The sequence below is a fragment of the Neurospora tetraspora genome, assembly GCF_033439725.1.
Source record: "Neurospora tetraspora strain CBS 560.94 chromosome Unknown B0H65scaffold_4, whole genome shotgun sequence".
NCBI lineage: Eukaryota > Fungi > Ascomycota > Sordariomycetes > Sordariales > Sordariaceae > Neurospora > Neurospora tetraspora.
The window spans coordinates 2526692-2542355 of NW_026944386.1; the positions used below are offsets into that span (position 1 = coordinate 2526692).

General features: G+C 50.6%; 5 protein-coding genes across 5 annotated transcripts; 3 read left to right on the top strand and 2 right to left on the bottom strand.

The window, feature by feature from the left end:
• The first annotated feature begins 4208 nt into the window (after window positions 1-4208).
• B0H65DRAFT_196582 (mitochondrial carrier domain-containing protein) lies at window positions 4209-6218 on the top strand. Its single transcript, XM_062821725.1, has 5 exons — window positions 4209-4984; window positions 5064-5282; window positions 5370-5558; window positions 5619-5771; window positions 5835-6218. The coding sequence occupies exons 1-5, from the start codon at window positions 4546-4548 to the stop codon at window positions 6044-6046; spliced, it is 1212 nt and encodes a 403-aa protein (XP_062681767.1). The 5' UTR covers window positions 4209-4545; the 3' UTR covers window positions 6047-6218.
• A 1427-nt stretch (window positions 6219-7645) lies between these two features.
• Window positions 7646-9982, top strand: B0H65DRAFT_465681 (P-loop containing nucleoside triphosphate hydrolase protein). The gene has a single exon (XM_062826823.1). It carries the CDS (start codon window positions 7926-7928, stop codon window positions 9819-9821), a length of 1896 nt encoding a protein of 631 aa, XP_062681768.1. The 5' UTR covers window positions 7646-7925; the 3' UTR covers window positions 9822-9982.
• A 23-nt stretch (window positions 9983-10005) lies between these two features.
• On the bottom strand, window positions 10006-11659 carry B0H65DRAFT_196605 (cytochrome c-like domain-containing protein). Its single transcript, XM_062821726.1, has 3 exons — window positions 11403-11659; window positions 10571-10856; window positions 10006-10495 (listed from the first exon to the last, which is right to left on the bottom strand). Exons 1-3 carry the CDS (start codon window positions 11416-11418, stop codon window positions 10471-10473), a joined length of 327 nt encoding a protein of 108 aa, XP_062681769.1. The 5' UTR covers window positions 11419-11659; the 3' UTR covers window positions 10006-10470.
• A 356-nt stretch (window positions 11660-12015) lies between these two features.
• B0H65DRAFT_539504 (uncharacterized protein) lies at window positions 12016-13558 on the top strand. Its single transcript, XM_062829121.1, has 2 exons — window positions 12016-12764; window positions 12882-13558. Exons 1-2 carry the CDS (start codon window positions 12405-12407, stop codon window positions 13260-13262), a joined length of 741 nt encoding a protein of 246 aa, XP_062681770.1. The 5' UTR covers window positions 12016-12404; the 3' UTR covers window positions 13263-13558.
• Window positions 13559-13820: 262 nt separating this feature from the next.
• On the bottom strand, window positions 13821-15074 carry B0H65DRAFT_427229 (ribosomal protein S5 domain 2-type protein; the record flags this gene model as incomplete). The annotated part of the gene is made up of 2 exons (XM_062824674.1): window positions 13821-14525; window positions 14592-15074. 2 exons carry the CDS (start codon window positions 15072-15074, stop codon window positions 13821-13823), a joined length of 1188 nt encoding a protein of 395 aa, XP_062681771.1.
• Between the last annotated feature and the right edge of the window lie 590 nt (window positions 15075-15664).

Genomic DNA, 15664 nt, shown 5'->3' on the forward strand with positions numbered 1-15664 from the left:
ATTTTAAGGCATTAAGGGGGATAAATAAAGAGATTAATGAAAAGAGAAGGGGTTTATATTTATAATAATAAAAGTGAGTGTTTATAAACGTAGTTACTTTACTACGATTTTATATCCCTCTAATTCTTTTCGATATATTTTTGTATAGGGTCGTTTTAATTTAAATAATTGAGGATAAGTTAAATAGAAATAGTACAACCCTATTTTAATATATTTTTATCGAATAGTATCGATTATATATTTTAAAATACTTTTTATAATTATTATTAGAGAGTTTCCGCTTAAAGGTCCATTCCACGTAAATGTAATAAAGGAAGTAATTAACTTCGATATTAAGGAAGGCTAGCTTTATAGTATATTATTCGACGGTAGAATCGTCCGTAAGGAAGTAACGAAGTAACTATAGTTGACCGCTATAGTTTATTACCTACCCCCGTATTATTAATAGAGTTACCCTTATATTATTATTATCGGCCTTTTCTATAAGGAAGTAACTACAAGGAAGCTAATAGTTATATTTATTATAAGTAAAAAGGGTATAGAGTAATTAGCTAAACTAATTCGTATTGTATATAGCATTTATAAGAACGAGGTACCCTCGCCGTTAGAATATATCGAATTAATCTGATGGGGGGGAGAATGTATTAATTAAATGTATATAAATAAATAAAAATAATAAAAATGATAAAAATAATAAAAATAATACAAATAATAAAAATAATAAAAATAATAAAAATAATAAAAATAATAAAAATAATAAAAATAAAGAAAAATAAAGAAAAATAATATACTAATAGTCTATTAAATTATTTTACGAGAGATCTCGCTATATAGTCGCGTAGTTTTAATAGCCTTACTAAATAATTTAAAGCTATTAATATTCTTATTTACCGTTATTTAGGTAGATAGGTATTATAAAACCTAATTAATTTATAATTAAGGGACGAAGTCCTTACTTACGCGATGTGGATTTGGATGAGCGAATTAGAATGCCTTGCCTTGGTTGAATACGTCGTATTTACTAAACTAACGACCCCCGAAATTATAAAGTATAAATTTAGCAGTGTTTAATTAGCTATTACTATTATAAAGAGTGCGGTAGATAGTAGCCGTTAGGAACCCTCGGATAACGTCGCTAGCGATTAACTTTCTAAGGTTAGAAATTTACTTAGTTTAATTTAATAAATCTATATTATAATTATAAGGTTTGCTAGCGGTCGTTTTTATAATTACGCTAATTAGTATACGTATTACCGCGTCGTTAGTACGGCTAGTATGGCGGTTATATTAAAAGATTATAACCCTTTTCAATAGATAATATTAAAGGTTACGCGAAGTTTTATCGTATAGACCTTAGGGTTCTTTTCTTACAATATATATTCTTTTTTTTTTCTATAATCAATAACGTAAATATAATTTCCTATAGTAAGAGTACCGGTTGGTGAGCTTATACTGATTAGTTTAATAATATATATTATTAAAAAATAGCTAGTAAAGGTAGTATTCGCTTATTGTAAATTCGATTTTATCGTTCTCTAATTTAAAGAGTATTTATTAATATTAAAGTAAATCTTTTAATAATATATATATAATTTAATCAGGGATAGGGATATGGTCGGCGGCGGGGTTGGGATCGGCGGTAGTAACGACAGCGGGCTTATCTTCTTATATTTCTTTTACGGGCGGTGCGTTTAGAATAGGGGTAATAATTATTGTAAAAGAACGTTAGCTATGATAATTTGTATGAGGATTATTTATATAGTATTTACTACCTTCTAGCGCGTTTTTGAAAATGGTATTGTTATTGGGCGCAAGTAAATCCTCTTCGTTTGTTGCCTCAATATAGGGAAGTGCGCTAGGTATAAATTAATTGAATAGTAATTTGTTAATATTAAAATTACAAAATTATTAGAGATCGTTAATATCCTATTTGGGCTTATAATTGAGAAGCTTTTGAAGTTCTTATTAATTTATAACGACGACGGCGAACTTTAAAGAAGGGTGGTAGTAGTATTAATACGATTAGTAGAATGTAGTTATATAGGGAGAAGTAAAAAGGTAAATAAGAGAAACACGGGTAGGGAGAAATATTAGTATATAGATTATTTTATTTATTTTTCTAGGAGGTAATTATATTAGCAGTAAAATTATTGTACCCTTACTACCGCAATGTACTAGATTTCGTACAATATCAGTAACTTTTTCAAAATACTAGTAATTTCGTTGTAAATAACGGGAATTATATTATTTAAATGCCTTCTATTTATTGCTAAAGTTGTACGAAAGTGTACATAAGAATAGTGGTATAGTTGTATTATATCGTGAACCGCGCGTATGTTCTGGTAGTGCATCTGGTTTTGGCGTGTACGGTTAATAAATCTTATGTTACATGAATATTTATTATATTTTTTCTGGGAGGGAGGATGTGACTGGGGGTGTGGTACGTATCGTTTTCCAAGTCGGATACGCAAAGCCCACCGTCGGCTCTTTCCCCAGGTTTCTCCGCATTTGGTTTTTGATGACAGTGGTGTGGTGGTTTGCGGTCTTGTCATTGAGGTGGCAGCTACATATGTACCACAATGAGGCCGAAGGGGACGCCGTCGATGCATACAATGCTCTTCCAAGTAAAATCCTCTTTGGGCTTCGGATGATGGTGGACTGCAGGGCTGTCAACTAAGGGAAGGTCAACAACAAGAACATTGCCATCCCTTTAGGAGAACATATGCGCGAGGCAGGGTTGCGGCACGCATACAACAGATATAAGGGTCAAAATAGTCAACAACGGGATCAAGTGTTGCATGCGGGAAGCGGCTACAAAAGCTCATGCTACTTCCCCGCCATGTCACCGTGTAGCGCGGTTCCTGTTCTAGGCGGGTTGTAGCCAAGATATGACTACCTTTACCTTTGAGATTAGCTTGTGAAACCATGGACTCCTTTTCTGAAAAGGTGTACAGCAACATCTCCGTTTCTGATGGTTAGCAGCAGCAAAGAGGAAACACGGAAAGGGTCCCTTCTGTTTATATAACGAACCACGATCGAACGTCGGTGGTGAGATAACATGCGCTTGTCCCTGTTTCAGGCAAGCGGTGCTGCATCAGTGACGGTATGACGTTGGCTGGGATTGAGACTTTGAGGCCGATCCCTTTTACCGACGGTTTGACATTGCTCTGGCACTGGAGATGTCCAGAGCGAATTGATAGCGATTGCTGTATTCGCACTGAAATGGGCGATTGGCAATTGTGAACGTGAAATGAGAAGCCCTTTGAAGCCATTGGGAGTATGCTCCACAAGAAGCAGCCAGCAGATCGGTCACATCGGTCACATTCTGGAAAAAAAAAAACAGCATCTTGAAGTAACCCCGCGCCAATTGCATTACATACGAGAGCTTCACCTCAAATTTCGGGCAACAGCCAACTGAGTTCTTGTCAGAACTGTCTGGGCTCTGAAGGAAGGAAAGAAGGCAGCACGAGAATCATCCGTCATTATAGTGGAGTTCCTCATCGTTATCGTGACTTTGTTTCCACTGAGCCTCAGCCGAGAAATGGTCCAACGGGAAAGCACGATCGGCCGAGGACTACCGGACCCGGACCCAGCAAGCGGTCACGATGCGTGGAAGTACCCGTAGCTCCATTTCCCGTAGCATCGTGACTCCGACTCCCGGTCTTGAATTCCGTCTCTGCAACAACTCCAACTTTCCGCTTCCTCCAGTCCTGTTCTCTCTCCAATTGCACTCACACCACCAGCTATTGCACACCTCTGCACACTCCGAGTCCCGCCATACTTGTAACCGTCACAAGCCACCACCAGTTCCAACACCAATCGAGCAGTGACGGAACAGTGCATTGCTAACACACACAACGCTGCATTCATCGTCGAACCCCGCAACCAACTCGGGCAAGCCTCACTGCATTGCACCCAGAGACTGTCACAGTCCAAGCCTACCCAGTCACCTCGAGCTCCAATCTCTCCAGCTTCTTGTGTCCCGGTCACACAACGTCAACTACCTACCCTTCAACTTCCCACTCGACGGGAAGTACCTTACGATAAGCAAACCGGCATCGCCTGCCGTCTGTCGCCTGTCGCCGTCCATCGGTCAATTGTCACCCGACTAGGGAATAGGAACACCCTCGGCACCAACCAATCCCTATTTCCCTTCCCCTCTTCGTCGATCAGGCCCCTGGCCCTTGAATCCGGCCTTAAACTTGTACATTCGCCTTTCTCCCGACCCGTTCCACCATCAGAAAAAGCTCGATCATCGCACGGAGCCACCCATTGAGAGCTATACAGGGAGAAACACCGTTTTCTCACCAGACCGAGAAGCACGCGCGGGGTGGGGTGTCTTTGACGGACCTTCGCCAGCCGGCATCAAGGCCTTTTACAACCGTGCCCAGGACTTTGGTCTCGATCGACGAGACCACTGTCTAGCCGGACGGGCCTCTCCCGACTTAATCCCCGGCAGAGGGCAGTCCTCCGTTTTGCAAATTACATACGAGATTAGAGCTACGACAAGGGGCGACTTCGCGCGCCAAGAGACTACCAACAAATATGCGCGCGACAGCGACCCTTCAAGCTACCGATAACGCCCTCCTCGACGACAGCAGTATATCGAACAATGGCCCAGCCGCTGGCCACCGTCTCCTTGCACCATCTTTTCCCATCATGTCTCAACAGAGCAACAGCCAGGAGAACAGCACATCGCTGAAAGGGAACTCTAGAGACGGCTCAAACGGGGGCACCGGCACCAGCACGAGCAGCCTCACGAATGCCGGTCCTAGCAGCGATGGGCAGTTTTGGAACAGCACACAACGGCTGGCAAAAAAGTACCGCACCGAGGTTGCCGCTTCGGCCTCGAGCGTGCTGTCCACCATGTCCACGTTCCCCCTTGATAGCGTCAAGACACGGATGCAGACGTACAAATATGCCGGCTTTGTCGACTGTGTAAAGCAGACATATCACACCGAGAAGCTCAGGGGCTTCTTTCGAGGTAGGTTATTGCGCCTTTCCCGGCATCTTGCCCGGGGTTAATAGTGCCTATTTCCTGACTTTTGCCATGAATGACTTAGGCGTCACGGCTCCGATGCTCAGCATAACTGCGGTACGGACTGTGTCGTTTTCCATCTATCAGCGCTCCAAATACGCATATAGTGACTGGGTCAAACGTAACTTTGGCTTTGATGTCATGAAACATGTCGCCTCCCACGGGTCGTTGCCCAATTTCTGGACTGTTGCCACCTTTGGCGCCGCCGGCGCAACGGCCGGATCGTGCATAACTTTGATAGCTTGTAAGTCTGTGTCAAACAATCGAAGAACCTCCTTCAGAGGAGTCCTTGAAAGCGAAAGCTAACGCCGTGCTTCTGCAAATGCTATAGGCCCATTCGAGTTGACTAAGCTCAGCGCGCAAGTCTCAGTCCTGATGGCGGACAAGAAGAATTGCCTAAAACCGGGAAGCCATGCCATTGCCGCGAGTTACCAAAACAAGGGAACTCTAAAGACAATGGGAAACATTGTGAAGCACCGAGGGCTAGGAGGTCTCTACACAGGATTCGGCTTGCATTTGAGTGAGTAAACCTCCGCGAGCCTGTAGTTTTGGAAGATACTAACTAGGCCGGATGTAATAGCCCGAGATACCCTCGGTACCGCCATGTACTTCATTACTTACGAAAGCAGCAAACAGCTACTTACTACTTTTGGCGGTGATGGCACCCATAACAACCCTTTCGCAGTGTTGATCGCCGGTGGCATGTGCGGAATAGTCTCTTGGGCGCTAATCTGTAAGCTGTGGTCCCCGATTATTATTATGTTCAAGCGAAACTAACAGTAGAACCTTTCTTTAGACCCCGTCGACTCGGCGAAGAGCATTTATCAACGCAACTCGCTCATGTATTCAAAGGGTGAAAAGGTCGAGCCGGTCAAGATCCGCTTTTTCCAACGAAACATGTATCGCGGTCTTGGTGTATCAATGGCTCGGTCTTGTGCTGTTAACGCTGTCTTCTTCTCGTCGTTCGAATTCCTGAAGAAGCGCATCAAGGCGATGGAAGACCACTAACATCATCGCTACACAACCCAAAAAAGGAACGGCTACCATCGGCGAATGGTATCTGTCGAGTCTTGTGCAACAACACCCATTAGAGGTGCATGTTGCTGGGCATGGGTCACAACAGTCGATACCCTGAGAAGTTGGGCATTATTTAATGGGACAGTGTATAGGGGAGAACCTGTCAGGGTAACACATACAAATCATGTCTGCATATGGGCTTTGCGGAACGAAGCTGCATACAGCAGATACGCAAGATGTGTCTTGCGAGGGATAGCATCTGGGCCGATCTCCATTGCTAAGGAGGTTCTTATTTCTGGGGTTCATCTCAAAGGGTCTACCTAAGGGGAAGGGGATGGTGGGTGCATATGACAGTGACAAGCTTGTCTCTGGAACGGCGTTTTTTGTTTTTGTTTTGGTCGAAGCGAAGTGCTCGGGGGTATCTCCCGTCCCACTCAGCAGACTTGGGACGGGTGTGTTATTGATCGGCTCTGCTCATGAAACAGACGTTAGAGGAAGGATCTTGGAGTATCTCAGCGAGTGCAATGAGAGAGATTAAAGACCAAAAACAATGTCCTGGCTCTGGCTGAGTTTCACCATTTTGTCTGTCTATTTGTACGATGTCGCAGAGCTAAGAACTTCATGCGATGGTACAGCTACTAAAGAAACTAAGCATTGGGCTAGAAATCTCCGGCCTTGGCAGCTTTGGGCTTGTCCAGAGGGTCCGTGCTTGGGCTTGGAATTTGGTACTTCAGCGTGGCAAGGTTAAACCTCATCACCTTCACTGTACAAATAGTTGACGCTATAAAGTCCAGCAAAAAGAAAAGTGCAGGGTATAATCCCAATCGTATCTCTGTTCTTGTTAAACCCAAGCAGAAAGAAAGCCGACATCCATTGGTATGGTTTCTTGTTTTGAACTTGTATCAGTGGCAAGACAACCTAGTAGTGTAGATGGTTAACGCTGCTGTGCGCCTATCAAACCCTAACCCTTGTCATTTCACAATTTTTCATTCCCTTTCTTGGTGAACTTACACTCACTTCACCTTCCCGTCCAACCTCACTCCATCCTTTGATTTTCAGAACAAACTCATCAGCCCTCAGTTGCCGCCGCCACAACACAGCAACGGGCACTTTCCACAAAATGCCTGGCCGTGCCAACCTACGGCATGGCATCGACCGCGATGTCTACCAGCTCGTCCTGAAACTGGAGATCGAGGAGGAAGACAGGCGAGAGGCCATCATCGAGAAGGAAGGCAAGAGCAGCAAAAACCTGTCGAGCAGGCGAGGGCTCACGGTATCATCCGTTTACGACTCAATAAAACGGTCAAACTCGAGTCTGGCTCGCCAAAAGAAGAAACTACTGGAGGACTCGATCGAGCGGGTGCTCGACCTACGACGAGAGGAGGCCAAGAAGGATGCGGTCGAGGATTCAGACGATGCGATTGAGGCGGCGGAGGAGGCCGAAGCGGCCAAGAGAAGCAAGTCGGCTGAAGCGACGGCTACAGGGTTTTTGAACAAGCAGATTGCGAAGGCGTGGGGCCTGGCTCCGCCCAAGCTGCCTGTGGCGATTGCAGTGGGTGGTGAGGGCGCGGCGGTTGTGGAAAATGGCGGAGGGGAGGCGGGTGTTGCTGGTGAAGGGGGGGCTGGTTCGGTTCTACAAACGCCCGGGCCTGGAGCGGTTGCTGCTGCTGCTGGATCATCTGAGAGACAGGCGAATGGCGAGCCTAGGGGGAAGAAGAGGAAGGCCGAGAAGATCTCGAAGGAGAAGGAGGTCGACAGGTCGCCTCCCACGGGCATCTCCATCAAAGACATTGCCGGTGTGGATGACACCCTGGACAAGCTTCTGCACGAGGTGTGGTTCCCGCTCTGTGCGGGTGAAGCCTGCGCCAAGATGGGATACCGTTACGACAACGGCGTGCTCCTCCACGGCCCCTCGGGTTGCGGCAAGACCACGCTTGCTCACGCCGTCGCTGGCAGTGTTGGCGCCGCCTTCATCCCCGTCTCCGCGCCTTCCATCGTCGGCGGCACCTCGGGCGAGTCAGAGAAGAACATCCGCGATGTCTTCGACGAAGCTATCCGTCTCGCCCCGTGCCTCGTCTTTATCGACGAGATTGACGCCATTGCTGGCAAGCGTGAGAGCGCCAATAAGGGCATGGAGGGCCGTATCGTGGCAGAAATCATGAACGGCATGGACCGCATCAAGCAGCAAACCCCACTCGGCAAGAACGTCGTCGTCCTGGCCGCCACCAACCGTCCCGACTTCCTCGATCCTGCCATTCGCCGCCGCTTCAGCGCCGAGATCGACATGGGCATGCCCAATGAGCGCGCCCGCGAACACATCCTCAAGTCCCTCTCCCGCGACCTCAACGTGGCCGACGACGTCAACTTTGTCGAGCTCGCCAAGCTGACCCCCGGCTATGTCGGTTCCGATCTGCAATACGTTGTCAAGGCCGCCGTGTCCGAATCCTTCCGCGGAAGTCTCGACGCCCTCCTCGAAAAGGCGCGCCAACTGCGCGCTGCCGCCGCAGAAGCCGCCACTGCCGCCATCACCTCCGAGTCTCCCGAAGACCACGAAGAGCAACAAAAGCAGATCCAGAAGGAGCTCGACGACACCCTCACCGGCATCTCCCAAAAACAGCGCGACTGGCTCCTCCTTGAGGACCACCGCCAAGCTTCGTGGTCCGACAGCTGCATCACCATGGCCCAATTCCGCCTCGCCGTCTCTCGCGTGCAGCCGGCCTCCAAGCGCGAAGGCTTCAGCACCATCCCCGACACCACATGGGCGCACGTGGGCGCTATGGACGAAGTCCGCAAGAAGCTCGAGATGAGCATCATCGGCCCCATCAAGCGGCCCGAGCTGTTCACCAAGGTGGGCATCAAACCCGCCGCCGGCATTTTACTCTGGGGCCCGCCCGGTTGCGGCAAGACTTTGGTCGCCAAGGCTGTAGCCAACGAGTCCAAAGCCAACTTCATCTCCATCAAGGGCCCCGAGCTGCTGAACAAGTACGTGGGCGAGTCCGAGAGAGCAGTCCGCCAGCTTTTCGCGCGCGCCAAGTCCTCGGCCCCCTGCATCCTCTTCTTCGACGAGATGGACGCCCTGGTGCCCAAGCGCGACGACTCGCTCTCCGACGCCAGCGCCCGCGTCGTCAACACCCTGCTTACGGAGCTCGACGGCGTTGGCGACCGCAGCGGCATTTACGTCATTGGCGCGACGAACAGGCCGGATATTATTGACGAGGCGATCAGAAGACCGGGCAGATTGGGCACGAGCATCTACGTTGGGTTGCCGAGTGCGGAGGATCGCGTGGATATTCTCCGCACGCTTTACAGGAACTCGATTGCGAGGGCCAAGGCTTCGCAGGCGGCTGCTGCCCCTCGTCCTACGCCCACTCCTGCCGCGGGAGCGGGAGACGCGATGGACATCGACGGCGGCTCTGGCTCTGTTCTGCCAGGCCAACAAACGCCCTCGGCCACGGCGGCCGCCATGGACGAGACCATGCGCGAGGCCGAGAAGCAGTTGGAGCGTGTGGCGCTCGATCTGCGCTGCACCGGTTTCTCGGGTGCCGATCTGGGCAACCTGATGCAGGCGGCTGCCCAGGCTTGTCTGGAGAGGGCGTACTTGAGCCAGATGTACCAGTCTGATAAGAAGGGTGTTCAAGTAGAGGAGGAGACTCTGGTGACGGATATGGTGGCTAACCCGGTCATCACGCCGGAGGACTGGGAGAAGGCGCTGAATGAGGTCAAGCCTAGTGTGAAGGATCCGGAGAAGTATGTGGATATTGATTAGAAGATGGGATTACAAGTACGTGGCGTTCTACGGTTATAAAAAATGGTTTTAATGTTTGATTATGTTTGATGTATCTTTGTTTGGGTAGCGGAAACGAGAAAATTGCCAAGTACAAAGTTCGCGAGTCGTTTTGTGTCTCGCAGAGGTAGAAGATAAAGCCGTCAAATCGCAAGAACCATTGAACTTTTTGGTATATGTACGTTATCGCGTGAGCGGAGATGCTATATAGTCTTTTAAATACAGTCAGACACGACAACCCAACTCCCCATTGCTCATACCATTGCCATCAAATCTGAAAGACCCCTGCCGTATCCTCCAAGGCCCCAACAGCCGGCCAGTGATCACCTTCGTCCTCAATTTCGAGTGACTAGTTATCAGGCACAAACCACATCACCACCAGAAACGCGCTCAGGGAAGAAGGGTAATAAGGGGGAATGGGGTATTTCTTCGTAACTTCATACAGAGGAGGATGAGGATATCATGGTCGTCGAAAAGAAACAACCAAGGATCGCCGAGCACAAGTCGTCTAGTCTATGGTACAACAACGAAGAGGGATGTGCCAAGCCCGTCTAATGCAAAAATTCTCCCTTTTTATTAATACAATCCCATAACTCCTCAATAACAACGCCCATCATCAAACAGATTGCATTTAAGCAGTAGCCTCCTTCATGAAGCTGTTGGAGGGGAAGGGATGAGTTAGCGTTGCATGTCCTTGAGTAGTATCTAAAGGGGAGTAGCGCATGACGTACGTGATGATGTCGTTCCTGTCCTTGTCCTTCTTGAGACCACCGAAGGCCATCTTGGTACCGGGGATGTACTTCTTGGGGTTCTCGAGGTACTCGAAGAGAGTGTTCTCGTCCCAGGTGATGCCCTTCTGCTTGTTGGCATCGGTGTAGGCGTAGCCGTCGACGGAGCCGGTCTTGCGGCCGAAGAGGCCGTGGAGAGCGGGGCCGATCTTGTTGCCGCCGCCAGCCTCAAGGGTGTGGCACTGAGCGCAACGGGTCTTGAAGAGGTTGGCACCCTTCTTGGAATCACCTGTGAGCAGACAAGGTTAGAACGGCTGCTGTGTACCGGGCACGATAGCAAAGCGCGGCTCTGATCATTCTATTGTTGTCTCGGTGGTCTCGATCTTGACTGTTGTCGTCATGATGGGTGGCCAGCAGCGGGAACTTGGTGGCCGGAGGTCTGGCAGATGGTGTTGAGGGAAATACATCATGGACAAGACATGCTCCGTAGCGTTGAGCCGACGTGGCCAAGCTCCTGTCCGTCGAGTAATCGGGTTTGCGACACAAGGAGAAAATGCCGCGTGACTATGGCGGCCGGAGACAGACGATGTCGGGATCGCGAAACGAGGACATGCTCGAGGTGTCCGGCTCATGGAGGTGCCGGAGAAGCCACGACCGAGCGGTGCTGGCCTCTCCAACTCATGGGGACGTCGCGAGCACCCAATGGCTCAACCAGTGAAGCTGAAACTGGAGGACGGGTGGATGACGTTGACGAAACCGGACCGCCGAGACAACACAAGAAAGAGAGCGCATGCGCATCATGGCGTGGGTGAGGACATGAAAGTGGGAGACATACCAGGAGCGAAGCCCATTTTGACTGATTGGTTTATGAGGAAGCGTTAAAACCACAAAGGTGTATAGGGAATACTGGAAGTTGAGATGACTGAGGACAGGAAGGGGGAAAGGAAGAGGAAGAAAAAGCTCCGGTGAGGCGTAAGAAATAGTAGGAACAAAAAAGTTGCAAACCAAGACTGGAAATGACAGATCCCGGCCACACGGCGCCAGTCACGTACCGGGAACGTACCTGGGTACCGTCTTGCAGCGTGCAAGCCCACCGACACTCACTGTCTCCAGAAGCTGACACGCTGAGGATCTTGATCCAACTTTTTTTCCCTCAATGCACTCATAGCTGGCAACCACTCGCTGGCAACGCCCTCCAGCCAATCCCGTGTGCCATTCGCAATCCCGAGCACCTTCGTTGACGATGACCTTGGCCAAGACGTGGACGAGAGCCACAGCCTGAGGCTGGAGAAGGCGGGTCTCACACACCACATTGGCCAATGACGTGCCCAACGTTAGTCAGAGGCGCTCATCGACGGCCATCGCTCCCGGGTCAGGGACGGGCAAAGTCGGAAATGGCCCCACAGGAGCCACAGTGATTTGCGGACAGACGAATCGTGCCTGAAAGAACTGCGAAATCGCGATCCGAATTCCAAACCACAATAAAACGGCCCCGCGCTAGCCCCATCAGGTTTATGCGGCACGCTAGCGACAATTTTTTGTGTCATGTTGGGCGTCATCCGATTGACCGATTGAGCCGCAAAAGGAACCACGTCCGACTTCTGGCACCTTCCGACCCCGACCGCCCGATTTAACGCACCCGGCCATCCACGTCGCCGCCGGGGAATCCCACCTTCGCGATCCGGCAGCCCGACCCCACACCACACAGCGGTTGTACGGTACCAAAACACAAGCGCATCAACACCAAACACCAATCTTGACTCGAGTAGCTCTATCACTGTAGCTACGTAGCTGGGTGCACATAGAAACCAGAAGGAGAAAACAAATAATACAAGCCATGCCATCAGCAACCTCCACCATGATCCCCCGCTTTCTCCTCCCGCAATACGGGCGCATCTGGCAACGATCCACCCAAAAGCTTATCCAGCGCCGTCTCGCATCCACAAAGTCAACAGCGGAAGCAAACACAACGCCATCCGGCCAACGCGTCCTCGAGAAGCCCGAGCGCTTCAACCCTCCTTCGCACGGCTCCCGACTTCCCAACAAGAAGAACCTCCCGCGGCACTATGGCGGCGACCTCAGCTTCCAGGAGAAGCAGGCTCAGGCGCAAAAGGAATACCCGGGCCTGATGCCCCGCGAGGGAACGTTTGGATGGTGGTTCTTGAATAACAAGTGGTTTCACATGTGCTTGACCCTGGTATGTACATATTGATTCCATCCACCTCCCCCCCCCCCCCCCCCCCCCTTCTTCCCTTCCACGGCGGCCCAGCTCCCCAAGCTCCCAGAAACAAAACTAACACAAAGACCAAAAAAGGGCTCCCTCTTCTCCCTAGCCATCTACACGGCAACCGAAAACTTCAAGCGCACCTCCCCCTTCGCTGACATGCTCCCCGCCAAGGGCGACTTCTTCAGCCACCCCATCGACTCCTTCAGCCACCTGGGCCATGTCATCCGGCTGCACGAGGCGCACAAGTCCGCCGAGCTCTCGGCCAAGAGACAGCGGGCTATCGACGACGTGGCCAAGCGGACCATGTATAGGAAGGCGCACGGCCTGCCCGAGGAGCAGGGCGTTTTGGGCCTCATCAAGCTGAAGGAGCCGGAGCGGATTGCTAGCGTGTCGAGGGGTGTGCTGGAGCCGGAGGCGGCTACTGCGCCTGTTGCTAAGGAGGTGGGGCAGAAGCAGGAGCAGCAGTAATGGGCCGTTGGTGACTTGAGGCGGGGATGAAGGTGGTGCAAGGGACTTGCGGCTTGGGGTAGGAATGAGGCGTGGGTGGTTATAGCGTGGTAATAGCGCTGTAATTCCGATTTCGCTGCTTCCCGGCTGTCTCGAAAGAAGAAGGTGGGATGGAAAGAAGTAAGGATTAGGGGAGAGGAGACGCTCGTGATGACTATGTGTACGATTATGTGTTTACTAACGACTTAGAACGGGCGGGCAACAGGCACGGAAAAGCAAGTTTAGCGTTAGACTTGGGAATAGGGGTATCTTGATTTTGAGTATCATCAAACTTCCATTCTCTCTTGCTCCCCAGGCACGCCATGTACAACAGCTCTGAGTGTGGCTGACGAATGCTCCCGCAATGTATATGATGATACACGAGTTGATGCGCCTCTTTCGGTATCACGTACACATTGGGTCTATGTGCCCACACGGTAACCGGTCAAGAAGTAGCAAAGCGTGCTATGCGACCATGGCCAATATTCCACGGCGTTCCTCGGCAGCCAACCAGCAGAGCAACTAACTTAATTGTCACCTTCAGTTCAAATCAACACCATCCAGCGCATCCAAAACCTCATCGGCCACGCCTCCCTTCTCCAACACCTTCTGCACCAACGCCGCCATGACCAACGGCTTAGCACCGCCTCTCGGCGCCTTCCACACGCCCTCCACGGCCTCTGACTCGGCCGTCCTTGCCTGTTCCTGCTGCTGCTTCTTCTTCTCGGTATCCTTTGCGCCCGCATTCGCTCCATAAGCGCTATTGCTCGCGTTGGGGATACCAGGAGGGGTCAACCGCGAAGGGGGATCGATCGTTCGCACCGATAGAAGGCGGAGGTTGTGTCCTTTTGTCTCTTCGGTGTCGAGGTCCATTGCTGTGGGTTTGCTGCTGCTGGTAGAAGTGGTGGAGGAGGAGGAAGAGGATTCGCCCACGGAAACGGCCAGCGCAACGTCGGCGACGGCTAGCTCCTCCTTGGAAGGGTCGAAGATGATGTTGTTACCAACGGCCATGACGAGAAGGGTGACAGGTGGCCTGGCGGTTGGGGCCGAAGCCGCCTTTTTGGAACCCTTCTTTCCGGTGGGTCTGGGGTACAGGTAAGGAGCGGCGGCCCAGTCGTCGTCGAAGAGGGGATCTTCGTCGCCTTCGGACTTTAGGCGCGGGAGACGGGTCGCAAGGAGGGCGAGATGTGTGGTGAGGGAGAGGAGGGGAAGGGGATATGAAAGCGGTGGGGAGATCAGGAGAATCTGTTAGAATTTCATGTCAGTAATTGTTCTCCGCGAAAGGAGGAGACAGAGAGCATGAGGACATACGTCAAGGTAAAGCTTCCAGTGAAACCTCCGGTTGATCCACAGCCTCTTTGTAAACTCGCCATCTGCCAGCAGCGCTTCGCTAAGCATGGCAGAAAGGAACACAGTCCCCGCGTCGTCGTCTCTGTACCCGGGAATTTCCACCGTCATCTCCACCCAGTCGTTGTCGCCCTTGACCACATCGCGCTGGTTGTCGTCCAAGTCGTCATCGTCCTCGGCGCCTTCATCTAGATCTAGTGAGGGGAAGTCGTGTCTTGTCCTCGTCCTCTCGACTTCCGCCTTAACACCAACAATGGCCTCTGTACCGTCGGCGAAGCAGATGCGCGCGCTGCCGTTGGTGCCAGGGAGAATGCCTGTCTCAGCGACGAGGGGGCGGAACTGTGTAGGAGAACGGCCGTCGGGGCGAATGGGAGGGGTGAGGCTGAGTGAAGCGTGGAGGTAGGCGAGCTCAGCCGGCGAAAGCAGGACGTGTTGTGAGGACGCCATCCTTTTTCGAGATTCGTTGTTCTCGGTTTCTTGTGTTTGTTGACTTGGCTCCTTCTATGCGACGCGGATGCCCCTGGCGCAAAGTGTTTTTAAGATGGATATTTGCGATTGGTTCTTTCCTAAAATGGCGATGGAAGGTCGCAAACACGTCGAATGACTGAATTGGTGTTTCGCCTTTTGGAATCGAGCTGGAGGAGCTTGACAAGTTCTGCCGTCAGTGAGAATGCAATGATGTCTGGATCTGAATTTTTGGAGGGGCCGCTCAGCCTGGCGCCTGCACAGTTGCTTCTGAAGCTCCCAAACCAGCGGCCGGCAATCAGAAACACCCCGGGGGTGTGGTAAGTAAACGCTTCGTTCAGGGGTTTGTTTACTTTACAATGCAAGAGTCTCTATAACCGGTGGTAAGCACATGTCAACAACTGCCATTCAGTACTTCACTTCGAAAGCAACTATCTCGCTTTCAGCTGATCCTCTGCCTCTCATTTTCTTCCAAAAGAGAGTTCAGTTGCTAAGCATTACTTATCGACGAATTAGAGTTCTCGCCGCAAAGGAAATGCGCCTCAAACGATGAGCCGAAAAACAAAATCTGT